This window comes from Heteronotia binoei, chromosome 21 (genome assembly GCF_032191835.1).
Source record: "Heteronotia binoei isolate CCM8104 ecotype False Entrance Well chromosome 21, APGP_CSIRO_Hbin_v1, whole genome shotgun sequence".
NCBI lineage: Eukaryota > Metazoa > Chordata > Lepidosauria > Squamata > Gekkonidae > Heteronotia > Heteronotia binoei.
In genome coordinates, this window is record NC_083243.1 from 197,852,662 (window position 1) to 197,880,278 (window position 27,617).

The 27,617-nt window shown below is 48.5% G+C and overlaps 1 protein-coding gene across 2 annotated transcripts in view; it reads left to right on the top strand.

The window, feature by feature from the left end:
- The window catches only part of DPP10 (dipeptidyl peptidase like 10), a 512,154-nt gene that overhangs the window by 116,669 nt on the left and 367,868 nt on the right, over positions 1-27,617 (top strand). For both annotated transcript variants that reach the window (XM_060262084.1, XM_060262085.1), the window contains 2 exons: positions 22,786-22,838; positions 22,917-22,998. In XM_060262084.1, the coding sequence (XP_060118067.1) occupies positions 22,786-22,838; positions 22,917-22,998 (135 nt within the window). The remainder of the gene's footprint in view (positions 1-22,785; positions 22,839-22,916; positions 22,999-27,617) is intronic.

Here is a 27,617-nt window from a genome sequence, read left to right on the forward strand (position 1 = left end):
CATAGATACATACATAGATACCGTGGAGCTGCTGAGGATGAAACCGCAACTTAGATGGCTAGAGCGAGTGTGGTGATGTGCTCGTGAGGAAGTGTCAAGAATCTCTTATAGAACGTTTATGAAGGGGCTATGAAGTCTGCTAAGAAAAAGTTCTATGCGGTCTCCATAGAGTCTGCGAAGTTGCGCCTAGCCCAACTATTTAGAGTAATTTGGTCATTTGCCATCGGGCAATCAAAATGGTAGAGAATTGGATGTTGGCTCTGAGGCCTTTGCAACATATTTAGCAGATAAAATTCTGACTCTTCACCAGGTTGGGGCCAGGACTGAAAAAGCCCTGGCCCTAGTTGAAGCAAGGTGGGCATCTCTTGGACCAGGGATGGCCAACAGATGTTGCGAGGCTGAACATAACAACCTCCTGGGCATATATGGAAGGAGATGGTCCCGCAGGTATGTTGGTTCCAGGCTGCATAAGGCTTTAAATGTTAGAACTAAAACCTTGGAGCAGATGTGGTACTCAGTGGGCAGCCAGTGCAGACCTTGGGCAATCTGGGCAAGGGGGTGCATATAGATGTTAAATAATATTGGCGAGAGAATGGCTCCCTGGGGCATTCCACATATAAGTGGATGCCGCAAGGAAGTCTGCTCACCAAGCACCACCCTTTGTCCCCGTCCCTGGAGAAAGGAGGAAAACAATTGTAAGGCCATCCCCAAAACTCTGGTGATGGTGAGATGGTGGGTCATAAGATCGTAATTCCACCAGTATGCTGATGACACCCAGTCCTATCTGTTGATGAGTGGCTAGCCTGTCGCCATCCCTGACAGTTGTCCGAGGCATTGGGAGTCATGGCTGGGTGGTTACAACAGAGCTGGCTGAAGCTGAATCCAGCTAAGACAAAGGTCCTGTACCTGAGTCAGGGTGGGTGGGTATGGGCATCCAGCTCCCAGCTTTGGACGGTGCCTCATTGGTGCCAGCCCAACAGGTGAAGAGCTTGGGAATGACCTTGGATGCCTCCCTTTCCATGGAGGCCCAGATCACAATGGTTGCCAGGTCTGCCTTTTCTTATCTTTGGCAGATCAGGCAGCTAGCACCATATCTATCCCCCCAGGACCTGACTACAGTGATCCATGCAATGGTCACTTCCAGACTAGACTACTGTAATTCGCTCTACGCTGACTTACTCTTGAGATTGATCCAGAAACTGCAGCGGGTGCAGAATGTGGTGGCTCGCCTGTTGATTCAAACACCTTTACAGGTGGGCAATCAACCGGTGCTCTGCAGTCTGCAGTAGCTGCCCATTGAGTACCGGATCTGCTTCAAGATTTTAGTTCTAGCATTTAAAGCCTTACATGGCCTAGGACCAACATACCTGCGGGACCATCACCTTCCATATATGCCAAGGAGGTCGTTATGTTCGGCCTCCCAACATCTGTTGGCCATCCCCGGCCCAAGAGACTCCTGCCTTGCCTTAACTAGGGCCAGGGCTTTTTCAGTTCTGGCCCCGACCTGGTGGAATCAGCTCCTTACAAAGATCCAGGTCCTACCTGGCTTATTAGCCCTCCATAGGGCCTGTAAAATGGAGCTATTCTGCCAGGCTTTTTGTTGAGGCTGCAGGCATCTATCCTTGATCTGGTTGGCTTCCCCTATCAGTACTGTCACCTGTGCTACAAAATGGATCATCATCTGCCATCTCTATGAGATATCATGATGTGAGATGGCCAGGCTGGGCAATATGTGATGATACGGTAAACTTTTCTAAGTGCTGTTGAGTTGCCTGTTTTTAAAATGTTTTTATTGTATTTTATTGTTTTATCATATGTTGTACTCTGCCCTGAGCCCTGCGGGGAATGGGCGGAATAGAAATATACTAAAATAAATAAATACATACATAGGTACACAGATACATACATACAGGCAGGCAGTGCAGTTCCCCTGAATACAATCTTCATTTCCTCGTTCTCTTTTTTTGCCCACCCTGACAGCTGCACTTCCACTTAATGAAAGTGAAATTTGTCATACACCCACAAGTCCCTTATTAGGTTTTGGAAGCATTTTCAAGCATGGCTTTATTAAGGGACACATACACACACACACACAGAGCTGCCAAAATAAGCACATTTTGCAAGCCCACACTTTTGTGATCTCACTGAGGCAATGTTATAAATCAATTTACTCATGTAGTTGCTGAATGTAACAATCTGCTGTATTTCAACCAGCTTCTTCAGACTAACACAGGAAAATGAAAAAAGAACATCATAGAAAGGGGAGTTTTCCTCCCTCCCATAATCAGGTTCTAGTTAAGTGTTTACTATCCTATACAAATGACTTCTGAAGTGAATGCAAAACAGAGGGACTGTGCTGTCTGCTTTCTCACGTTTCACATACTCACCAGGAAGAAATATGTCCTTCTACTCACCCTGCAGCTTTCCTTCTGTTGATATTTAAAGGCACGCACACATTCCAAAACACAAGCAGTGTAAGCTTCTTCTAAACCAGTCCAGATTTAAAGGAATATAATGGCTGCTGGGGCAGGGCTTGTTAGTATTAAGTCTGCCTTTACACAGTTTGACAGCTATAACATGACAGCAAGTGATCTAGCTGGCAGGCTAGGTCACAGTGACCTTATCTACAAGCCGGTTCTAGCCGGTAAAGGACAGGTGGAAAGTACCTGCTGAGTCAGCATGACTATGGACTGCCAGGATTGGCTGATGGAACTATATATGGACTGCACTACCAGTGCACAGGTCTCTCTTTGAGGAGTCACATGCTGGCGGAGCACTTTGATCCTAAGGTTGATGTATATTACTGCACTAGTGAACACGTTGTATATATTCTGTAAATACACTGTTTTAGCACTAGCTGCAGGTGTCTGGCTCACTTCTTTACTGGGGCTCACTGTTGTATATATCACACCGCTCACTCTGCACACACCCGCACCGACAGGGTTATGGGCCCAGCACGCTTCCGCTGCGCGGAGGAGCGACGTGAGTGTTGAGCTGACCGAGAGTTGTAGAGGAGCTGGAGGCGAGGAACGCCGTGGAGGTCGAAGACTACCAGCTATCTCAGTCCGAGAGCGAGGGGGAGGACGGCAGCCAGCTGTTTGGAGGAGTCTGCGAGATGGCTCAGCAGCAGCTTGGAGTGGCCGTAGAGAAGCTCAATTCAGCCAACTACGCAGTATGGAGCCTACGAATGGAACACTATCTGAAGCGTGAGGGTCAATGGCTGTTTGTGAGTAATCCCCCTGCCGTGTTATCTCCTGCCGAGACTGTGTTGGCCGAGAAGGCGCTGGCAAATATTGTGCTGGCAGTGGGAGATGACCAATTGGTATATGTGCGTGGGAAGGACACTGCCAAGGCTGCCTGGGACGCGCTCAGTGGGGTATACGTGAGTGCCACTGCAGGCTCCCTAATGGCCTTGACCAGAAAAATGTTCCGCACTTTGATGCCGGCTGGAGGGTGTGTGAGGCAACACATCAAGAAGCTTACAGACTGCTTCGTAGAGCTTGAAGCCCGGGGCAAAACTGTTGCTCCTGATGACAGAGTGTATATCTTGTTGTCATTGTTGCCGCCGGAGTTTACACCGCTAATTCCCTCCCTGGAAACGGTTGATGTGGCTACTCTGACTATGGAGTACGTGTGTGCCCACCTGCATGATTTCCAGGAGCGGATTGAAGCTGTGACCCATCCGGGAGTATTGGCTGGAGAACATGTGGCTATTGGAGCGTCTGGGAAGACGTCCAAGCAGGAGCCGGCTTGTGCTGCTGGCAGACAACCAAAGGCTGAAGAGGAGCCGACAGCACTGTCGGTCAGGCATTGCTTTGGTTGCGGCTCATCCTCGCACCTTTTACGTGTTTGCCCTGAGAAAGGGAAGCGGCGTGAACGGAGGCAGCGGGGGTTGAGGACCACCAGCAGATGTGAGGAAGAAGCCCAGCTGGTCACTTCTTCAGGAGAGAGTGCCGGGTCTTTGTGGATATTAGACTCTGGTGCAACAAGCCATCTCTGCTGCGATGAGAGGCTGCTGAGAGATGTTGACATTCCTGAACTCTCCCATGTGAGATTAGCCGACGGTTCTTCTGTGGCTGTAACATGTACTGGGAGTATAACTTTTCCTGTATTGAATTGCACATTCCAGCATGTATTATATGTCCCCTCGCTAAGATCTAATTTGCTAAGCGTCAGCATGTTAATTGATGACGGCTATGAGGTGGTGTTTAAGAAATCCTGTTGTAAGATCTTAGGAGGTGGGGGAAGCTGCTTGCTACTGGCAAAAGGGATGGAAATGTATATGTGGTCAAAAGTGATTGTGCCCAGGCTGCACAAGTGTCCAATGTGCCAGTGCACGACCAATGTATCCATCTGTTACATAGAAGACTTGAGCATTGTGGGTTTTATGCACTGAAAAAAACCCTACAGATGATGCCAGGTTTGAAGGTGAAGCCCTGCAAGTGTTACCTAGACTGCCAGGTCTGTAAAAAGACCAAGAGCAGGGCTTGTGCTGTGGCTAGAAAAAGCACCAGGGAGAGCAAGCGTGCTTTAGAGCTAATACATCTCGATGTAATTGGCCCATTTCCCAAAAGTCTGTCGGGGAGGCGGTACTGCCTAGTGGTTACTGACAACTATACAAGGTATTCCTGGGTGTTTGCCATTGAGCACAAGTCCGAGGTGTACAAATTGTTTACCAAATGGGCAAAAGCGGTTGAAAGGGAGTTGGACTTGCATATCAAGTCAATCCAGAGCGACCGCAGAGGAGAATTTACTTCTAATGAGTTTAAACGTTGGCTGGAGAGCAAAGACATTGCTCACAGGTTAGCAAACCCAGCCACACCCCAAGAAAATGGGCTAGCAGAATGGCATGGATCAATCCTACAGAATTTGATGTATTCTATGTTAGAGGATGCCAACTTACCAATTGCATATTGGGCTGAGGCCATTGGCTCCGCGGTGTACCTGTATATCAGAATTTGGAGTAAAGCTGTGTATGATATACCTTACAGAAGGTTATATGGTAGAGTGCCTGAATTAAGATTTTTAAAAGTCTTCGGGACGCAGGCATGGGTTAATATTCCCTCGGAGAACAGGAGGGAGGGAGCTGGCCGGGCAGTACGCCTAACTTTTCTGGGCTACAAGCCAGAAACTAAGTGTTATCGATTTTTGCGATAAGAAGGCCAAGCTGACTTTCAGTCGATCAGCTAATTTTAACGAGCATACCAGCTGACCTAAGTTGCATAGTGAAGTCGTTTTGCTGCCAAGTACTGATAACAGTGCTGGAGCCATGCCCAGGGAGATTAAGCAGGAGCCAAAATCTCCCGGCCAAGAGTTAGCACCAAAGGGGGCTGAAGAAGGTGAGCCCAGTGCTAGTACAGAGCCTCAAGTGTCAAGTCAGGAGGTGGCAAGCAGTCAGCCTGGAGAAGACGAGCCCAGTGCAAGTGTAGGGCTTAGAGTATCTTCCAGAGCTACTAAGGGTATCCCTCCTGCTAGGTACAAAGTACCTTATGTAACACTGATTATTGAACCAGAACCACCAGGGTTTCAAGAAATGCTAAAGAAAAAGGCTGAAGCATGGAAGGTCTGGGTTGCAGAGTGTGAGGCACATAACAAGGAGGCTGAGGCCAAACGCCAGAGGGAAATGGCTGACCAGGACAGTGATGATGAGTGCCTGGATTGGAAATTGTTGAGTATCGGACTCTGCACCCGCGCCGCGCAAGCCGGGACGTCCTCGGGTTACCTGGCGCAGCGCGGGAAAAGTCACCGCCAATCAAGACCAAGCGCGGGAAGTTTAACTGGCCAGGATTGGGCTGGCCAGCAGGGGGGTTGATCCGGGGTGCATGTATATATTAGCGGACCCGGCCGCGTGTTCCCCAGTTCTGTAATGTACCAGCGATTAAAGACCAATGCCTTTACCACGTCTCGTCTCCCAGTACATTACACTGGCGACGAAGGTGGGATCTAGATAGGTCCGGCCGGAGACGAGGAAGGCGAGAGACCGCAGGATCGGGCAGCCCGCCGCCACCATGGCGAACTCGAGCGTAACGACGGGCCATCTTGCGGAATTCAACCCGGAGCACCCCGAGAGATGGGAGACCTACACCGAAAGGGTCGAGTGCTACCTGCGGGCGAACCTGATCGACGATGACGAGAGAAAGAGAGACGTCCTGCTGAGCGTCTGTGGCGAAGAGACCTTCGAGATCGCACGAGGTCTCTCCGCTCCAGCTAAGCTGACGGAGAGGACCTACCGGGATGTCGTGAGGCTCCTCACGGGCCACTTTTCACCCCAACCGTCCATCGTCGCCCGCCGATTCCTCTTCCACAAGAGGGACCAAAAGTCGGGGGAGACAGCGGCGGTCTACCTGGCGGCCCTTCGGCAGATCGCCGGAAATTGCAACTTTGACAAAAGGGACGAAGCCCTGCGGGACCGTTTCGTCTGGGGCCTCCGCGACGAGCGATTGCAGCAGAAGCTCTTCGCGAAGGAGGAGCTAACGCTACAACAAGCCTTCAACGAGGCAACGGCCTTCGAGAGGGCCACCAAGGCGTTCGGCCAGCCACGAGGTGAAGCAGTCCACCAAGGGGAAACGGAGCCAGAAGACCGAACAGAGGGAGAAGCGTTTCAACTCCGGCGGCCCCAAAGAACGGACACAAGGGCCCCCACTAGACAGCGAGCGACGGAGAGGGCCACCGCCACCACCGGTCCCAGGTGCGCCAGCTGCGGCGACCCCCACGAGCGCCGTGACTGCCCGTACCGCAACCTGGACTGCCGCAGCTGCGGAAAGACGGGCCACATCGCTCGGGCTTGCCGGGCCAAGAACAGCCGCCGACAACCATCAGCGCATCACGACTCCCTGGACACCCACACGACGGCATCCACCACTCTGCAGGTATTGAACTTGCCCCTATCGGCCCCAGACAAGGTCAAAATGTCGGTCCTAATCGAGGGCGCCCCCTGCACCATGGAAGTGGACTCGGGTTCCTCCATCTCCATCATTTCGGAGGAAACCCTCAAGAAACTATGCCCCCACCGCCGCCTTCAAACGAGGCCAGCGGACTTCGTACTGAGGGACTTTCAGAAGAACCCAGTACACATCGTGGGGTGGGCCCGGGTGCATGTGGAAAGAAGGGGTTTCAGAGGGCCCCTGGACATCCTAGTGGTCAAGCGCCAACTGACCACACTTCTAGGGTTGGCTTGGTTCAATCCCCTGGGGATCCAGCTGGTGGGGGTGGACCACTTGCAGGCAAGCAATTTCGACGGGGTCTGCCGAGAGTTCCCCGAGGTCTTTGATGGGTCTTTGGGGAGCTATAAGGGTCCGCCCATCACCCTACCGATTGACCCAATGGTCAGGCCCATAAGGCTTAAAGCGAGGCGCGTCCCGTTCGCCCTTAAGCCGAAAATAGAGGCAGAACTGGACCGCCTAACGGCCCAGGGCGTCCTAGAACCGGTAACATACGCGGAATGGGAAACCCCCATAGTAACGCCCGTCAAACCCAATGGGGAGGTGAGGATCTGCGCTGACTACAAGTGCACGATCAATAAGGCGCTACAAGACAACCCCTACCCAGTCCCGGTGGTCAGCCACGTCCTAGCAGCGCTAGCCGGGGCGAAGGTTTTTGGGAAGCTGGACTTAGCACAAGCATACCAGCAACTGCCGGTCGACGCTAAGACAGCGGAGGCGCAGACGATCGTGACCCACAGGGGCGCGTTCAGGGTTAAACGGCTGCAGTTCGGGGTCAGTGTGGCTCCGGGGATATTCCAGAGCATAATGGACTCTCTCCTGAAAGGGATCCCCGGAGTTCAACCCTTCTTTGACGACGTTTTAATCGCCGCCCCCAATGAAGGAGAGTTCTGCTGCCGCCTGCGCGAGGTCCTCAGGCGGTTCCAAGCGGCGGGGCTGAGAGTCAAAAAGGAGAAATGTTTGTTAGGGGTCCCGCGAGTGGAGTTCCTGGGGTTCGCCGTGGACGCGGCGGGGATACACCCGACGGCGGACAAGACCAGGGCCATAGTCCAGGCTCCTGCGCCCAAATGCAAGGCAGAACTACAGAGTTTTTTAGGATTGTTGAACTTTTATCACACGTTCCTACCGCACAAAGCCGCCGTAGCGGAACCGTTGCACCGTTTGCTGGATAAACAGGCCCCGTGGGTCTGGGGCCAACGCCAAGCCGCGGCGTTCCAAGCAGTGAAGGACCTCTTGGTCTCTAACGCGGTACTTCACCACTACGACGAAAACCTACCCCTGATCCTAGCTTGCGACGCCTCCCCCTACGGAGTAGGAGCGGTTTTGGGGCACCAACTCCCGGACGGGAGGGAAGTGCCAGTCGCGTACTATTCACGGACTCTATCTCCGGCGGAGCGGAACTACGCTCAAATTGACAAGGAGGCCTTGGCGATCGTGGCGGGGGTGCACAAGTTCAACGACTACCTCTACGGTAGGCGTTTCACCATCGCCACGGACCACAAGCCGCTCCTGGGCCTCCTAGCTCCAGACCGTCAGACCCCCCAAATCCTATCCCAGAGGGTCCTGAGGTGGAACCAGTTCCTGAACTCCTACACGTATGAACTGGTCCACCGCCCGGGTAAAGCCATGGGACACGCCGATGCCCTCAGCCGCCTGCCGCTCCCCATGACAGAACCGGATCCCGCCCCTGCACATGGGGTAATGCTCATTGAATCGCTCCCCGAGCGCCCCCTGCACGCGGCGGAGGTGGCTCGGGCAACAGGGAGGGACCGCATCCTGGCACGGGTCAGGGACTGGGTGGGGAGGGGGTGGCCATCAGGCAAAGTCGAAGACGCGTTCAGGCCATTCACGTCCAGGAAGGACGAGCTATCAACCCACAAGGGGTGTGTGCTTTGGGGCAGCCGGGTGGTGGTTCCCCCCCCCTTGCGCAAGCAGGTGCTGGAAGACCTCCACGAGACCCACCCGGGCATCGTGAGGATGAAAGCCCTGGCCCGTAGTTATGTGTGGTGGCCGGGCATGGATGAGGAGATAGAGGGGTGGGTGAGGAGGTGCCAACCCTGCCAAGAATCCCGGCCCGATCCCCCATCAGCCCCGGTCCACAGATGGGAGTCTAACAGGCGACCATGGTCCCGCCTCCACTTAGATTTTGCAGGCCCGTATCAGGGCCAAATCTTTTTTATACTTGTGGATGCCTACACAAAATGGCTGGAGGTGATTCCAGTAGCCTCGACCTCCACAGCAGCAGCCGTCCGGGCACTCAGGAGGGTCCTATGCACGCACGGGATCCCAGACACCCTGGTGACGGATAACGGTACTGCATTCACCTCCCGGGAATTCCGGGAGTTCACGGAGAGGTACCTCATACGACACATAAGATCCGCACCCTTCCATCCAGCCACCAACGGCCAGGCAGAGCGGATGGTGCGGACCACCAAGGAAGCACTGGGGAGAATAGTACAAGGGGATTGGGACCACCGCCTCTCAGCCTTCCTGTTCCACAACAGGATCACCCCAAACCCTATAACGGGAGCCAGCCCCGCAGAACTGCTTATGGGGAGGAAACTGACAACACGCCTAGACAGGCTGCACCCCGACCGGGCCCCCGAGGTCCGCGGGTCCCCAGAGGTCCGGGAGGCGGTGCGGGGGTTCTTTCCGGGTGACCCGGTATACGCGAAGAACTTCGCAAGCGGCCCCGAGTGGGTCGCGGGGAGAGTCCTTAGGGTGACAGGTTCCAGGTCATACGAGGTGACCACCGAGGGGGGCCAGGTACTAAGGCGGCACATAGATCAGCTGCGCCGCCGCACCCTACCCGAAGAAACAGAGGAGGTAGGGAATAGGGAACCGCGGGCAACCGAAGGTCCGGAAGGGCGCTCGCCAATACAGGAACTACCCACTTATGACGCCCCCAGAGACACCGAACCAGAGCCGGAGCCTGAAACAGACCCCAACATCCCGCAGCCAGAAGCAGCATCGCCCACAACGGAACCAGCCTCCGCACCAAGAGCGACCCCGAGGAGATCGACACGGGAACGGAGAGCACCGGAGTACCTCCGGGACTATGTGGTTTAAACTAAGGGGGGAGGAGTGTTGAGTATCGGACTCTGCACCCGCGCCGCGCAAGCCGGGACGTCCTCGGGTTACCTGGCGCAGCGCGGGAAAAGTCACCGCCAATCAAGACCAAGCGCGGGAAGTTTAACTGGCCAGGATTGGGCTGGCCAGCAGGGGGGTTGATCCGGGGTGCATGTATATATTAGCGGACCCGGCCGCGTGTTCCCCAGTTCTGTAATGTACCAGCGATTAAAGACCAATGCCTTTACCACGTCTCGTCTCCCAGTACATTACAGAAATGGTAAACTGTAAATGACAAAGTGCAAATGTATGATGCTGTGATACTGCTATTCCAGGAAACAATGTACAGGCATGTGAGTGAACATTGCATAACATTGTGTATGGTGTGAAGTTGTCAAGTGTCTATGTAAACTGTGTATGTTAGACTAGGAGGTGTGTTAGTATTAAGTCTGCCTTTACACAGTTTGACAGCTATAACATGACAGCAAGTGATCTAGCTGGCAGGCTAGGTCACAGTGACCTTATCTACAAGCCGGTTCTAGCCGGTAAAGGACAGGTGGAAAGTACCTGCTGAGTCAGCATGACTATGGACTGCCAGGATTGGCTGATGGAACTATATATGGACTGCACTACCAGTGCACAGGTCTCTCTTTGAGGAGTCACATGCTGGCGGAGCACTTTGATCCTAAGGTTGATGTATATTACTGCACTAGTGAACACGTTGTATATATTCTGTAAATACACTGTTTTAGCACTAGCTGCAGGTGTCTGGCTCATTTCTTTACTGGGGCTCACTGTTGTATATATCACACCGCTCACTCTGCACACACCCGCACCGACAGGGCTTTCCCCTGCTGGCCAGCTGGCTGGCAGTGGGGAGGAGACTGCAACACTGGGGAATCCTATGCTAGGACCTGGGGACTGGCAAGCCTAGGTTTATTGGAAGGTACTACTGCTCAATATACTGCAAAAGCAAACTGCAAACTGAATCAGATGTATGATAGATAAAAAAAATACATGGACATAAAGCCATCAGAAAGATGCATACAGCTGTGGCAAATAACATGGAATATATGTGTGAACAAACTGTGCAGAAGCATGAAGAAATAAAACAAAAGTATAGTTCTAAATCAGTCCCCGCTAGAGGACACATTTGGAAGTGATGAGCTGAACTGTAACTCACTAGGTGGTTTAAATAAAATTGAAACAAAAGGCTGCAAACATGAAAGCAAGCTTAATACATGTTAGCCAATCTCAGTGTTAAACCATTAGCTTCCACCCTACCACCTGTCAGTGCTTTTTTGTTATAACTGAATTTCCTACCAAGCAAGCTGCTGAAGTGTCATAGATAGAACCAAGGATCCAAGAATCATAGAATCATAGAGTTGGAAGGTACCTCTAGGGTCATCTAGTCTATCCCGCTGCACAATGTAGGAAACTCACAAACACCTCCCCCTAAATTCACAGGATCATCATTGCTGTCAGATGGCCACCTATCCTCTGTTTAAAAATCTCCAAGGAAGGAGAGCCCACCATGTCAAGCTCAACCGATTCTGACCAAAGACTGATGGGTTCCTGGCCTGTCACAAGCAGGCCTGGGTAAAGTCATAATGAACCAAATGCTGCTAGTTTATTACCCTTTCCTGGCTCCTCTCTGCTTTATGACTGGCAATTACTGAGAGCAAAGTAATCAGCACCTTCCCAGAGAGCCTTGTGAGGGAGGAAGAACCATCTGGTGAATACAAGGCCAAAATGTCTGATAAACACGTTATCTACAGACCATCTGAATTCTTTTGAAAAACTAGTGTTAAATGAAAACTCAAATATGAGAGGTGTGCTTTCAAAAATTTATAATTTATTAAATTTTAAAAACTGGTCACAAGAGTCAAATCAGCAGAAGAGGTGGAACAAGGACTGCTTCCTTGACTTGTCCGCAGAACAATGCTCCAACATCTGGTCTTCTTCAATATGCAAATCCAGATGCACCAACTTTAAGCTTCAACAGTACAAACTCACTTCACGGTGGTACTTAACTCCCTTATCATTGAGTCATGCTAGATCAGGCCTCACTCCCCTGTGTTGGAAGGGATGTGGCGAGATTGGATCTTTCTCCCACTGTTGGTGGTTCTGTCCGAAAGTACAGGCCTATTGGAAAGTCTTGCTAAACAAAATTGAAGCCATCACTAATGAACACATTCCTTGCACTCCTGAGTCAATACTACTCAATTACTGGCCGAATAATAATTACACCAAACAAAAAACAGAACTTATTTCTCTTTTAATTTTGGCTGGGAAAGCTCTGTTAGCAAAATATTGGAAAACTACAAGAATTCCTTCAATTACCCTTTGGTTTCAGAAAGTGTGGGAAATAGTTATTCAGGATAAAATTGCGTCGCAACTTATTTTTAATGATAATCCCAAAGCAGGGGAGAATTTCATCGAAAAATGGTTTATTTTTTTTGATTATACAAATGCTAACTCATCCAAAAAAAATGAAATGCCTAAGAAATATTTAAACTTTGTCTTATTTTAATTTAAAGACTCTTTGATGGGTTCTCTGAGCTTGGCTGTGGAGTTTGGAGCAGTAGTACAAGGGGTTTTTTTCCCCCCTTTCTTTTCTCCCTATACATTGTGTCAGTGTTTGAATTTAAGCTGTATTTGTATTGAAAAGTGTTGTTTATTGAAAAATAAAAAAAAATTGAGTTTAAAACACTCTGGGAATGTATCTTTGTGGCTATGTGTGAATGCTCCCCTGCTCCCCCTCCCCGTAGGAATCCCTTTGAAGTGTACCTTAAAACTTATGTATCAATGTATTGGTTTCATTCTTCTCAAGCTAAGGCTTGAGCCAGAGTAACGGTCTATCAATAAACGTAGTCTTTGTAGCAACTTTGACTCATCATTGAATCCGTCTACTTGACACACCACCTCTCGAGGAAGCATGTTACATTGAGGAACCACTCTTAACTGTCAGGAAGTTCTTACTAATGTTGAGCCGGAAACACTTTTGATGTTATTTCAACCCATTGGTTCTGATCCTACCTTCTGGGGCCATAGAAAACAATTCCACACCATCCTTTATATGACAGCCCTTCAAGTACTTGAAGATGGTGACCATATCACCTCTCAGCCGCCTCCTCTCCAGGTTAAACATCCCCAGCTCCTTCAACCTTTCCTCATAGGACTTGGTCTCCAGACCCCTCACAGTACTCCAGGTGAGGTCTTACCAGAGCAGAGTAAAGCATTACCATCACATCACATGATCTGGACACTATCCTTCTGTTGATACAGCCCAAAATTTCATTTGCCTTTTTAGCCACTGCATCACACTGTTGACTCATGTTCAGCGTATTATCCACTTAGACCCCTAGATCCTTTTTGCACATACTACTGCTACGACAAGTCTCTCCCATCCTATAACCATACATTGGATTTTTCCTACCTAAATGCAGAACTTTACATTTATCCCTGTTACATCTATTTACATTTATCCCATATTTGGCAAAAAACCCTGCCCAGTGGATCTGTTTATCAGTCAGCTTTCTACAGCCCATGAGGGCTTCTAGATTATTATGATCAGTCCAGATTTCAAATGGTACTCGGGCCTAGGGATGTGCAAAAAAAAAAAAAAAATCAGAATTACACGGATTCGGAAGTATACGGGAAAAAAAAATTGGAATCCCGTATACTGCTGAATACCGCACTCGGAATATCCGCATATATGGTAGACGCATGGCTATTTCCACCAGGAAATCTCTATAGGACCCAAACGCACTATATCCTTCTACCCAAAGAGGGTGCCCCTATTCCACCATTATACCCTATGGGCCATTAAAATCAATGGCAACGTAGGGCATAATTAGAGGCTATTGGGGGGCAGGGGGTTGAGGGAGAGCCCCAAAAATTGCAGGGAACCCGCAGGGGACTCTCCCCTACAAAACCCCCAAGTCCCAAAAAGATTGGACCAGGAAGTCCCTGTCTTTGGGCTCCCCAAAAGGCCCATTGCCAACAATGATGGGGAAAGCCCAATTAGCCACTTCCTCCACTACAATTGCTATGGGGAAAGTGGCTCTGGCCATAGGGGGGTTTGAGGGAGAGGCCCCAAAACTGCAGGGCAGCTTCAGGGGTCTCCCCAGCATGAAACCCCCCTGGCCCAAAAAGACTGCACCCATCTGTGGGCACCCCAAAAGGAACACTGCTCCCGATGGTGAGAAAAAAACAATTAGAGCCACTTCCTCACTGTAATTGTCATGAGAAAAGTGGCTCTGGGGAGCAGGAGGTTTTGAGGAGAGCCCCCCAAACTGCTGTGCAGCTTCAGGGCACTGTCCCACACAAAACCCACAAGGCCCCCCAAAAATTGGACAAGGGGGTCCAATTCCTGGGGCACCCAAAGCCGAACCTAACTTCACACCAGGGAATCTCTATAGGACCCAAATGCACTACATCCTTCTACTCTATGAACCCTGCAGTGCAGGCCTGGAACCAATATAAACCCAGTTGCCAACATCACCGCCAAACAAAACATAATCTGCTCAAGGTCTGCTCTGCAGACCTGGCTGCAGCAAACCCAGATGCCAGCTCTCCAGCCCTGCCCCAAACAACACGGGGAGAGCTGGCCAACCACAACAAGCATGCTGGCTCTGGGTCTCTCATCCAGGTGGCAGCTTCCCTGCCACAGAACACACAATATACAGATGCCAGCTCTCCAGCCCTGCCCCAAACAACACAACTCTCAAACAAAAGAAATGGTGGACCACCACACCTAGCTCTACATCATTCTGTATCTGACACAAAGCAGGAAGCATTTTGACTGACCTTGAGTGATGGATGGTTGGCTGGTCCAGGCTTTTTTGCGTTACCCAGGGTGCACCACGAGGAGGCAAGCCAGAATTGCACCCCAAATGAGGAAGATCACTGGGAGGGCCTCAGATTGTGTGAGAGGAAGGGAACCATTCCTTCTCTCTCAGCTCAGCAGTAACACACCAGCATCACTGTCCCATTAGAGGGACCTCAGCATTGGTATGTCTGCTGGCTGCCTGTCATCATCACTGGCACCTCCCTCTTTCTTCCTCCTGCCCCTGAAAAAAAACCTGGATTATCCTAGCTGAGCCTGTGGGTGCTGTCAGTTACAGTTGGGGGCTGCAATGGCCCTTTCAGTATTATTAGGCATGTGTGGATGGAGGACTGGAGAAATTTGGATCGCTTTGCAGTTTTTAAACCAGCATTCACTTTTGGTTTGGGGAGGGATGGGGGGGGGGGATGCACTGCCAATCAATTTGTGAGTGAGTTTTTGGGCTGTCTTTGGACTCTAATCAATTTTTAATGGAGGAGCGTTTTACAACCACCTTCCAAGCGCGGGCCAAGAGAGGATGTAGGCACAAGTAGGTGCTCACTTCATTCACTCTCAAAGTCTACCTTCGGGGAGCCGAACAGAGGCAAGTTGACCTTCAGGAAGACCAACTGCTCAACTGTCCAGGGTTGCAGGCGATTGCGATGTGGGCAGACAATGTCGCCCATATGTGAAAAGTCGCGCTCGCTCTGCATGCTCATCGGTGGGCCTGAGAAGAACGCCTTGGCCACGGAGGAGAGGGCCGACCAAACCCCCTCCTTCGTCACCCAGTAGTCCAAAGGAGACGCTTCCTGCAGCTCGAGAGGCTCAAAAAGATAGTCCCTCACCATCGCTGCACCCATCTTCGCTCTCGGTGCCCTACTACTCCTAGAGGGGCCAACGACCCGCCCGATTAATGTCACCTCAGCACTCTTCGTGGCGTGAGTCTGGTGGGAAACACTGCCTAGCTGGGGAGGTTGGGGATGAACAACAGCAGTGGAAGTGGCAGATGAGCTGCTTCCACCTCCTCAACTACCGGCACTGGGCCCGCCCTGACTCTGGAACGCTCGACCTTCTGGGAGAGCTCGTCTCCCCAGCGATCGAGCTTGTTGGCCCGCTCGGCGACTGTGCCCTTAAGGCATGGGTCTAACATGCTCGCCATCATGTAGACCTTATCCTGGGTGAAAGTCTGAAAGCGGGACTCAAGCCCTTCCTGCAGCCTAACAACCAGGGCGCGCACCACTGGAAGAATGTCTGCATGGCCTTGAGCTGGCACTAGAAACGAGGCTAGGTCCTCACGGGCCATCTGGACCATGGGGAGGACCAGTGCAATGCTCGCCGTGTCAGACGAGAGCAGTTCTGTGTAGGTCTTGAAGGGCCCAAGAACCTTCGCAGTCTGAGAAATGACCACCCAATCCTCTTGGGTGAGATGGTTCTCATCCCGAAAGACCCTCGTCTCATAGACAAAGGCATCCAGGGCTGCTCTCTGCTCCACCATGCGCTCCAGCATGGCACAGGTGGAGTTCCAGCATGTGCTGACGTCACCGATCAGGCGGTGCCCTGGCACGCCTGTCAGTGTCTGTTTCTCACGCAGCTGATATGAGTCCGTATTGCTGCGTGAGAAGTGACCCGTAATGTGCCGACATTTCTGGAGCAGAAGTCGGTACTCATGGGTCGCAACTAGATACAGACAATCCTGGTTTTTTGTCTGTCCCAATGCGTCCTTAACCACAAGGTGGAGAAGGTGGGCCACGCAAGGAAGGCGGTTTAGGCCCTGACGCTCAAAAGGTTTAGGCCCTCAAAAGCATGTTGGGAGCTCCAGATATCTGAGGTGAAATGAACAGTCCCCCCAGCAGCACGGGACAAATGCTCCTTCACCACAGATCTGGTCGCCCTGAAAACAGCTGGTCCTGCTAAGGGTGGTTCTAGCAGGAACTTTGTACCAGGACGCCAGGTACTCGAGGAACCCTAGCACCCCAGGATTCTCAACCACTGAAAATGGAAGCCCATGGGTGATCGACCTGGCAAGGTTCTAGGTGCCAACCCTACCAAACATCTCAGGCAGAGATGCCTGGCATCCCTGTTCTCCCATGGAACGCTCCTGGAGAGCGGAGGTAGTCGCGATGGGACGGACCTCCTGGCTGGGTGGTGTTGTTGGCTGCTTGGGCAACACAGCACCAGCCTGCTTCTCCCCCTTAGGAAGCACCCCTGGGTGGTGCTTCCGCAGGTGATTCCATACCCCCCCCTGGAGTCAGGTGGGCAGAGTCCCGCCCACGACTGATCCGGGCCCTGCACAGCTTGCACTGCGCATAGCGTGGATCCTCCGTAAGTTGGAAATGCTTCCATACTTCGGAGGTGAACTGACTGGCAGGTTGGGTGTCTGGGGCCACCTCCTTTGAGGTGCTTGGGGCAGACACATCGTGTCTCAGGGTGTTAGGAGGGGCTGGCCGTCGGGGGGGAAGTGAGTGGAGATGGAGGCACCTCGTGTGTCTCCATCTCTTCCCCCTCCACCCCATGCGGCCTCCCCTCCTTGCCATCCCCTGAAGGACTGCTGGTGCCCGAAGGAACCGAAGAAGGGGGCTGGTTCTCCTCAACCAGCTTCTCCTCCAGCTCCTGCATGACACTCTGTACCCTCCTTGGGGTGATCGTTTTGGACAGAAAACTGTCCCCAAAGCTTATCTCCAAGGAGGGCTGCTCTTGCTGCACCTCCTCCAGATGCTGAGTCTGAGCGACATCAGCTGGAGGAGAGACTGCTTGAGCAGTAGACCCCTGCGCAGTGCCAGCACCTAATGGCACCTCTGCTGGGGGCGCCCCAGCAGCAGCCTTGATGAAGGGCCCAAGGCGGGCCCCTTCTTCTTCATCACACTCCTCTGGCCAGAGGTCGGAGTGCTGGTAGGTGGCTGTGGAGTGGCCCCACGCACAGGTGGGGGGGAGCCTTGGGTCTTTCCCCTCCCCTCCACTCCTCTAGTCTTCTCCTTGGCCTTGCCCCCAGGGCCCCTCTTCTGCTGCCTGTCACTCATGTCACCCTTGGCCGGTCTCACAGAACCTGAACTGAGAGTGGGGTTTTTTACAAACCTAACTCACTACACTGTACTCTGAACTAACAGGTGCCCTGACTTCTTTTTAAGAACCCTCCCACCAAAACTTGTTTGTTTGTTTTTTTGGTCCCTACCCTAACCTGTCCCTCTTTGGGTTGGGGTAGTAGTAGTCTGGTAAAGTTTAGGAGACTAGGTGACCCTGCCTCTACCTGGCTACAGTTTTTAAAAAGCTACCTTGAGATGAAGCCAATCCTTGTTTAAATCCTCTTACTTAAACGTCTCCTAACTAAATTCTGGGACAAACCTGATTTCCTTGCAAACTAGAAATCAGGTGTCCCCTATAACTTGAGAGAAGCTGTGGTTTACCCTATGGAAATCTAAGGATGCACCGGCTTTCAGTGGCTGAAAGCCAGATGCACTGCTGCAACCCTCGTCTCTTTAAAAGGGAGCCTGATGTGGCCTAGTAGTCATGCTGCCTTTTATGAGAAACCTAAAATCTTTTAAAATCATCCCTATCTGGCCTACTTGAATTTTGAAAGGAGATAAAGCCCTAAACTGGATTAATTTTTTTTAAAATTTCAAAGAAAAACAATCCCTAAAAACACCCTTATTAGTGGGGCAGCCTATTTAGTGGCCCTAGCCAAACCGAGAGCACACTCAGATTCCAAAAATCACTCTATAAAAACAAGAAAGTGACCCAGCCCACACACACCCTCGCCAACCCCCACACCAACCAGAGGTAATTTAAAAAAAACAAAACAAAACCAGCAGAATCACATAAGGCCAAGCAACTCAAGTGTTAAAAAAGTGGCCTTTTCACCAATAAGAAAGCTCAGGCCAAATCAGTCAACAACACCCCCCCCCTAAAACCAGAACCAGGAAAAGGGGGACAAAAGTTGCCTTTTAAACAATAAAAATTAGGCGAAACAGCCCCCCCCCAAGAACCAGAAGAGAAAAGTAACAGCAGCAGCACAACACAGCAGCAACAAATCAAACACTGAATACTTTTAAAACAGTAAAAAACTTAACTTTTAACAATACAGGAACTTTGCCAACCCCTCCCCCCCCAAAAAAAACCCTCCACACTAACCCCAAGAAATCCAAACCACCCAAATCAGGAAAAGTAAAAGGACACTGCACTTTTAAAAGTCCTCTCACTAAATTAAGATATGGGCAAATTGGCAAACCCCCCACCCCAGGCCCCCTCCCCAAGCAGAAACCCCTAACCCCAAATAAGCTACCCCACCACCACCCAAATCTGGATAAGTAAAGGGACTCTGAGTCTTTAAAAGTCCTTTTACCAACAGAAATAAAAACAAGAACCCCAAGACTGTCTTACCTTGTCCTCTCTAGTACTCCAGGGAAGTCTGGTAAGGCTGAGTGAGAGAGCATCAGGCAGCAGCTGAAGCCAAGGGCCAGCCAGCAGCAGCATAATCTCTCACACCAACCAACACACACCAACACAGCAGCAATGGAGGAGTCCAGCCAGGAAGACTCCTTAAAAAGGTTCTCTGGCCCTACAGAGAGCAGTTTCAAAAAATAGCACTGCTCTCTGATTGGCCAGACAACAATGCTTACTTGGATACCCAAGTAAGCAAAAGATGAAAAGAACAACAATGTTGCTGATTGCTGGGCCATCAGCTACACAACAGCCCTGCAAAGCATGCATTTGCAATGCATTTTGCAAATGCATGCTTTGGATTGGCTGCTGGAGCTCTTCTCCCCCCCCTCCCTGATCCCAGGGAGGCTATGGGAGAGCTGGGAAAAGGCTACCAAAGGCGGGAAAGTAGGCAAGTAGCTCCCCTGAGGCTGCAGAAGCCACTTTCCCGCCTTTTGCGTTGACATCTGTATACTTCCGAATATATATACGGAAGTATACGGGGAGCCGTACTCAGCTGCCACACAATGGGCCCCAATTGGAATCGGCTGCAGCCAATTCCATATACAGCCGAATCAGTGATGATTCGGCGGCTAATACGGTTCGGCCGAACCGAATGCACACCCCTACTCGGGCCCCCTCTTATCAGGACTGCCAGGTTTCCAGGGCAAATTTTACAGCAAGTTCCTCCGTATCCCAAACCAACCAATTTCGTGGTTCAGCGGAGAATTTTTTTGAGATGTAAGCACATGGCCGTAAATCTCCTTCCTCATTGGGTTGCATTAATATTCCCCCTATGGCCAAGTCACTTGCGTCACATTGAACTACGAACGGCTTTAATTCATTGGGGTGAATTAATATAGGTTCACCGAAGAATAGTCTTTTAAGTTTATCAAAGGCCCTCTGGCACTCCTCCATCCATTCTAGTTTTGCTCCAGGTCTTTTCACTTCTGGCCCCTTCCCCTTTGTTTTGAGTAAGTCCATGAAGGGCAACATAGTATGGGCGAAACCCTGGATAAAATTATGATAAAACTTTGCGAAGCTGATAAAGGATTGTAATTGTCTGCCGCTTTTTGGGGCTTCCTAATCCAGTACGGTTTGTGGCACACTGGGCTGGTTGGGTCAGGAAGGCAGCAGTGCCAGGGTGATACCAGTTGCCTTCCTGGCAAGGATCCTGCGTGCATGCTGCTGGCCTGGTGTCATCCCTGCAGGGGAGGGCAGCAGTGGTGGAGTTTCTACCAGAAGCAGAACACCACAGCAGTGCTGCTGCTTGATAGGAGCAACAAGGGATTGATTGGTGGGGCCTGAAACATTTCATGGCAGGTTAATTGGAGGGGCTGGGACCCGTGGGGGGGGGACATAGCTAAGGGCCCTGCCCAGCCTCCCTAGTACTGCATAAATAAGCTGTAGTTTTCCTGGAGAGAGGCTGCCAGAGGGAGAGAAGGAAGGAAAGATGAATACAGGAGCGCAGATAAAGGTAGGTCTACCTGGTGGGTGGAAAGGGAAGAAGGAAGAAGAAAAAGGGGAGAGGAAAGAAAAAGAGGATGTAGTGAGGGAGGGGCAAATGAGGTGCCTCCTGCAAGTCCTTGCAGGTCTCCCCTATATACATCTATTTTCATAGAATTATAGAGTTGTAAGGAATTTCCAGGGTCATCTAGCCCAACACCCCACACAATGCAGGAAATTCACAAATACCTCCCCACATACACCTGCATTGAGGACATACATGAAGCGCTTCTTCTTTTGCCTCTTTTGCCACCTGCTCCACACCCAGAAGATAACCAAAAAAACCTTCCAAGTTCTTTGGCCAAGCTGACCTGAAGAAAAATTTCTGACTGATCCCAAAGTGGCTAACAGTATTTCCCTGGAGATGTAAAAAAGGACCATGAGAACTAAGCACTATTGCAACCCTTCCTGCCCTCCTTCTCATAATCTGCCTAAGTTCACAGAATCAGCATTGCTGTCAAATGGCCATCTAGCCTCTGTTTAAAAACTTGCAAAGAAAGAGAGCCCACCACCTTCTAAGGAAGCATGTTTCACTGAGGAATCGCTCTAACTGTCAGGAAGTTCATCCTAATGTTTAGCCAGAAACTCTTTTAATTTCAACCTGTTGATTGAACCTTTAATTTCAACCTGTTGATTGAACCTTTAATTTCAACCTGTTGAAATCTGGGGTAACAGAAAACAACTATCCTTCAAGGACTTGAGGATAGTGATCATATCACTTCTCAGTCATCTCCTCTCCAAGCTATATATATCCAGCTCCTTCAGTCTTTCCTCATAAGACGTGGTCTCCAGACCCCTCAGCATCTTTGTTGCCTTCCTCTGGACAAGTTCCAGCTTGTCTATATCCTTCTTAAATTGAGGTGCTACAAACTGAACACAATACTCTAGGTGAGGTCTAACCAGAGCAGAGTAAAGTGATACCATCACTTTACCATTAAATCTATTTTGATACCTATATTTTTAGCCAAGATTTGATTCTACATATCTTCTCCTTTGGCTTAATAATGATGAATAATCAATCTTACATATGTGAAATCTGCTTGTATTAAGTCCATGATAGTTTAATTCTTTATATTAGGATTGTTTGCAAACCAATATTATGGAAAATAAGCATATTCTGATGCATTCCTGAAACTAATGTATTTACAGTGTCCCCACAGGTTTATGCACTGCTCAGAAAGAAATTGTTTTTAGTATTTTGTCAAAAAATCATTTTATGATATTTTTAAAAACTTTGGTTATAGTTGCCTATCTAAATTGACATTTGAATTATTATATAAGAATCATTTATATAGTAAGCAATCAGCACGACCAATTTTTTCACCCTACAATTTGGATAAAATAATTATTCTTAGACAAGAGACCAAAGACTTGACTTTTCAAGTGTAGATATTTATTTTTACTGTAATTTTAAGTCAGGATGAATAGCTATTACTGTGGTTTAAACATGACAAAATCATAGTTTTAGAAACCCTAGGGCTATAATATTGTACATATATGAATGTGCATTTAGATTCTCCTTTTTTGGCTGTATCCTAAGATTTTTCATCTAGAGACATAGTCACATAAGTATGCTTTACTTTATTGAAGTCCTGATTTCTTAAAGGTGAATGCACTAGAAAACACAAGCTGGTATCTGTGGTATTCATTGGCTCATTCACACATGCTAGGTCTTTGATATTAAAGTAATGAGTGTATGAACCCGACACAATTTTACTCATTGTCAAAAAGAGCACTCGTGTGAACCCCCTGGTTTAAATCCAACTGAGCTTTTCTCCAAAGGGGTGGGTGGGTGTGATTTCAACTAATTCCCCTCACCTTCCTGCAAACCTCTGATTCTCTAACCCACCACCATCACTTCTACTACTGTTTCTGGGGGTATCCAATTTCCTGTAATTCATATATGCCACTTTTGTTAATGTAATATACTGAGTAGTAAATAAAATTGCCTTCTAATTGTGGCCATATTCCCTGCCTTCTGTCTGTATCCATAACCATGCTATTTGTTTCTTCTTCCTTGTTTTACAGGTTTTTCATTATTCTTATATGGCTTCATATGTGATATACAACATACATACAAGGTAAGACAACATTATATATCTTGTTTTATGGCAAATAATGCTGTGCATATGTTCAAGTAAATTTTTACTTTTTTCAAGGGAAGTTTGGGAGTTAAATCCTCCAGAAGTTGAGAACTCAGTTTTACAGTATGCAGCATGGGGTGTACAAGGGCAGCAACTGGTAAGAACAGCACTTTCCCTTTTTAATTTATCCACCAGTCTGTAATACTGATAAAACTGTAATAAAGCATAAAAGAAATGTTTTTAATGGTTAATTGTTTAACATTTGTTCTTTTGGGCTTTTATGATATCATAGTGATTAAGGAATTATCGCTGTACTCAAATGAGTGGCTAAATGTAACTTTCCATTGCTCGTCTTCACAAGCCTGGACTTCGAGATCCAGCAGGAGACCAACACATCTGTCCCAACAGCTAACACCAGGAGCTCGACTGCAACAAGAGAGCACTGGGGGGAGAACTGAGAATTGGCAATCCCCCTTTGGCTGAAGCTTTCCAATGAGGAAGAGCCACAAGCAAAGGAGGAAAAGCTGGCCTCCGCATTTCCTCACACTGAGCTCGTCAAGGAAGAGCCAGAACATAAGATGTGCCCTGGCTGTGACCATTCCTTCCATGGCCACCAAGCACGTGAATGGGGGGAGGCAGTTGAAATCCTTGGGGGAGTGGGGAAGGGACACCAAGTATCAATAAAAGTCAGGTATGCCTACCCAAGGAAGATTCACACAGAACTCATGGGGAAGGTGAAGGACCACAGTTGGTCTAACCCAGAAAGATTAGAAAAAGTATCCTCCCTGGCCACCAACCCTGGGTCTGTGATGCAAGAGAGGAAGCTTGGTGAAGAAACAATCTTGCCCCAGTCTCTGAGGCAAGTAGGGCTGCCTGTCTCCAAAGGTACCTGTGTTCTGGAGTCCCCACCACACCAAAGAGTCACTGCCGCTGAATCAAGGACTAAGATAAATAAGGAAATTTGCGGTGTGGAGTTTAGGCAAAGCAAGAAAAACACTGCGTACCAAATGTTGCAATATAAGTGCAAAGCACTCTTTTACTCAATCACTTTGTAACTGTAATTCTAAATGTCCTTCAAAGCAAATAAACTGTCCATAATTGAAACTCAAACTTTAAATGTTGCCAGGAATGAAAATCTGCTGTCTTCTTGCATTTCTGTTGAGAGACGCAGATGGTCCAGCTGTTCCTCTTTGAAGAGTGATTCAACAGGTGTAGTAGCAGCAACATGAGTCCTAGGTTTTCCCACCCCTCGTTTAGTAATCACTCAAATATAGTCTTTCAAATAAGGAAGAAGTCTTCTTGCTCTCACTGGACAGCAGTGGACTTCCACTGCTTCATTATCCCTGGGTCTGGAGATGTACTGAAAAATCTAGATGAATCCAAACCTAATGTTTTCTGGGCCACTCCCATGAATGTAAGGGTTCCAGTGCTGGTGCCTGTTAGTGTTGTTGATATTGGACACGTTGTTTGCACTCCTGTTGTAAATCTTTATCCAAATATGGCCACTAGATATAGCTGTGAGCCTTCATGCAAGAGATTCCAGGGTGGGCTTCTGTCAGGCCCTCCCTAGTACTCAATAAACCATCTTTGATTTTTTTTATAAAGTTCCATTTATTTTAGAATCCAGGTAGGTGCACTCAGGCATTTGCTCTGAGTCAGATCTGGGGTTACACAGAGGGACCCACAATAATATAGGAGTGAAACTACCAAGCAATTGCCCCCCCCCTTACACCAAATACAACCCCTTATTTCCCCAAGCATTCTTTGGATGGTCTTTTCCAGTCCAGGGTTGCAAACTTAGATACATCCTGTTACTAAAAGCACACTAGACATAACACAAGCAAGTGTACATGGAAACATACTATGGGAACAAGGGAGAAGAGGGAGGAAAGAGAACAGTACAGCAGACTGAGAAACAGTTCTAAAATACTTTGCAAGGCATTTACAGAAGAATTTACTCTATCATGGCAAGTTTCTTGACAGCTTTGTGCAGATAATGTAGAACCTGCTGTCTTTCTTTGGAGGGATCACAACCACGATAGTGTCAAGCGCGCTTATTTCTGTAACATAATTGTTTCTTAGACAAAGAGCAGGTCACCAGCTCTCTATTGCTCCCCCCTTATTTACAACCATTGGGCAAGTAATAAATCCATCTGGCCCAAGGATGTTTATGATACAGCCTGGCTGGTACCACTTTCAAGTTGCCTCTCCCACTGGTTCACACAGACAACTCTTATCTTCTGCTAGAGAAGTGTGAGAATGGGAGATGTTTTTAATAACCTAAATTCCTTAGTAATAAAAGAGATAGTGTTTAGTAACCTTTGAATCCGTGACTCAAGTATGCATCGGTATGGTAACCTTTGAAGATATCCTATATAGCAACTGTGTAACCCTGTATATGTCATTACTCCCAAGGCTTGTGTCCTTGGTACAGCTTCTGAGTTTCTAACAATAAAACAACTTTGATTTAAAACAAAAGACTGCTTATTGAGAAATATCGACGCTTGACAGATAGCCCACAATATGCACCAATTTTCCCACTTAATTCAGCCCTCCTGCTCCAATAGAGACAAATTGCTTCTCCTGGATTCTGTGTGGGCTAGCCATGCAAAATGAACTGTGATACTTGAGACAGAATTTGATCCTGCCTGGTCCTGACTCTGATTTGAGAAGCTTGTACTGGTTTTCAATTAAGATGCTCCATCAACAGTACAACTTCCTCAGGGACCTGTTTAGTCCCAGGTGCTTCTGGTATTGGTAATCTGCTCAGGACATCTGCATTTTCATGTTGATTACCAGCTTTCAAAATTGTCTCATATCAGTATGTTGCTAGCGTTAAGGCCCAATATTGCAATTGGGCTGCCACCAGGGTGGTCACAGCCTTACATGCAATAAAAGGTCCAATCAATGGTTTATGGTTTGTGACAACCATGAACTGTTTCCCATACAGATACTGATGAATTTTTTTACACTAAAGATAACGACTAGACCCTCTTTCTCCACTTGTGAATAACCTCATTCTGCTTTATTGAGTGACCTCAAAGCATCTGCTAAAGGCTGTTCTTCTTGACTTCCTATGTTGTGTGACAATACAGCCCCCTACCATAAGATGAAGCATCACAAGACAGGATGTAGTCTTTTGAGGGTCAAAATGGACCAGTAGATTTGAGGATTTCAGAAGTGTCTTAGATTTTTGAATGGCTTCTTCTTGCCTCTGCCCCCAGCATCAGACAGTCTCTTTCCTCAAGAGGAAATGTAAGGTTCCAATGGGCTGAGTGATTCGGAAGAAATTGATGATAAGCATCCCCAAATAGGCTCACAATTATGTCATATTTTGGGATGCCAAAGTCTTTTCAATAGCCCTAACTTTATAAGTTAAAAGTTGCACCCCTTATTTGTTGTTTTCATATCCCAAATACTATACTGCAGGCTTCCTGAAAAGCACTTGTTCTGTCTTAAGTGCTGGCCAGATTTCTCTAAACTTTGAAGTACTCACTCAGGTGTTGAAAGGTGGTGTTTATTATCTTTGCCAGTGATCAGAATCTCATCAATGCTAACCACTACTCCAGGAATCTCCTTCACCAGGTGTTCCATAGGTCTCTGAAATATGCCTGTGGTTGAAGAAATGCAATAGGGGAGTCAATTGTATCAGTACAAACCTTTATGAGTATTTATTGAGGTTAATTTCTTGTAATCTTCTTCCAGTTCTATCTATTGATAGGCTTCAGACATGTCCAACCTTTGGTGGGGAGTGCGGAATATAAATATAATAAATAAATAAATAAAAGACTTCCTCCTAGCACAGCCAATAGGTCTTCTGTAAATGGAATTGGGTAATTCTCTAATGCAGAGGCTTGATTTACCAAAACGTTATAGTCTCCACAAATGTGGATGGTTTTATCAGGTTTGGTTACCAGAACTATGGGAGTTGTCCATTCTGAAAACTGCACAGGACAGATTATGCCTTCCTTCTCCAGCCTATCCAGTTCAGTCATAATCTTGTCTTGGAGAGCCAGATGAACTGCATCCAAGGGTACTAAAAGAACTTGCAGACATAATTCCCAAGCCTCTGGCCATTATTTTCTGAGAATTCTGGAGAACAGGTGAGATGCCTTAAGATTAAAAAGGTAAAGGTAGTCCCCTATGCAAGCACCAGTCGTTTCCGACTCTGGGGTGACATTGCTTTTACAACATTTTCACGGCAGACTTTTTATGGGGTGGTTTGCCTGTATTGGACTGTATACTGAACATGAGTCAGCAGTGTGATGCAGTAGCTAAAAAGGCCGAGGCCTTGGACTGTATCAACAAAAGTATAGTGTCCAGATCCCAGATCCCAGTGGGTATGGAGCTCTGCTCAGATTAGACCTCACCTAGAGAATTGTGTTCAGTTTTGGGCACCACAATTTAAGAAGAATATAGACAAGCTGGAACATGTCCAGAGGAGGGCAACAAAGATGGTGCCTGGAGACCACGTCCCATAAGGAAGGATTGAAGGAGCTGGGTATGTTTAGCCTGCAGAGGAGACAATTGAGAGGTGTTCACCATCTTCAAGTACTTGAAGGGCTGTCATATAGAGAATAGTGTGCAGTTGTTTTCTGTTGCCCCAGAAGGTTGGACCAGAAACAACAGATGAAATTAAATCAAAAGAGTTTCCAGCTCAACATTAGGAAGAACTTCCTGACAATGGTTCTTCAGTGGAACAGGCTTGCTTGGGAGGTGGTAGGCTCTCTTTGTTTGGAGGTTTTTAAACAGAGGCTAGATGGTCATCTGACAGCA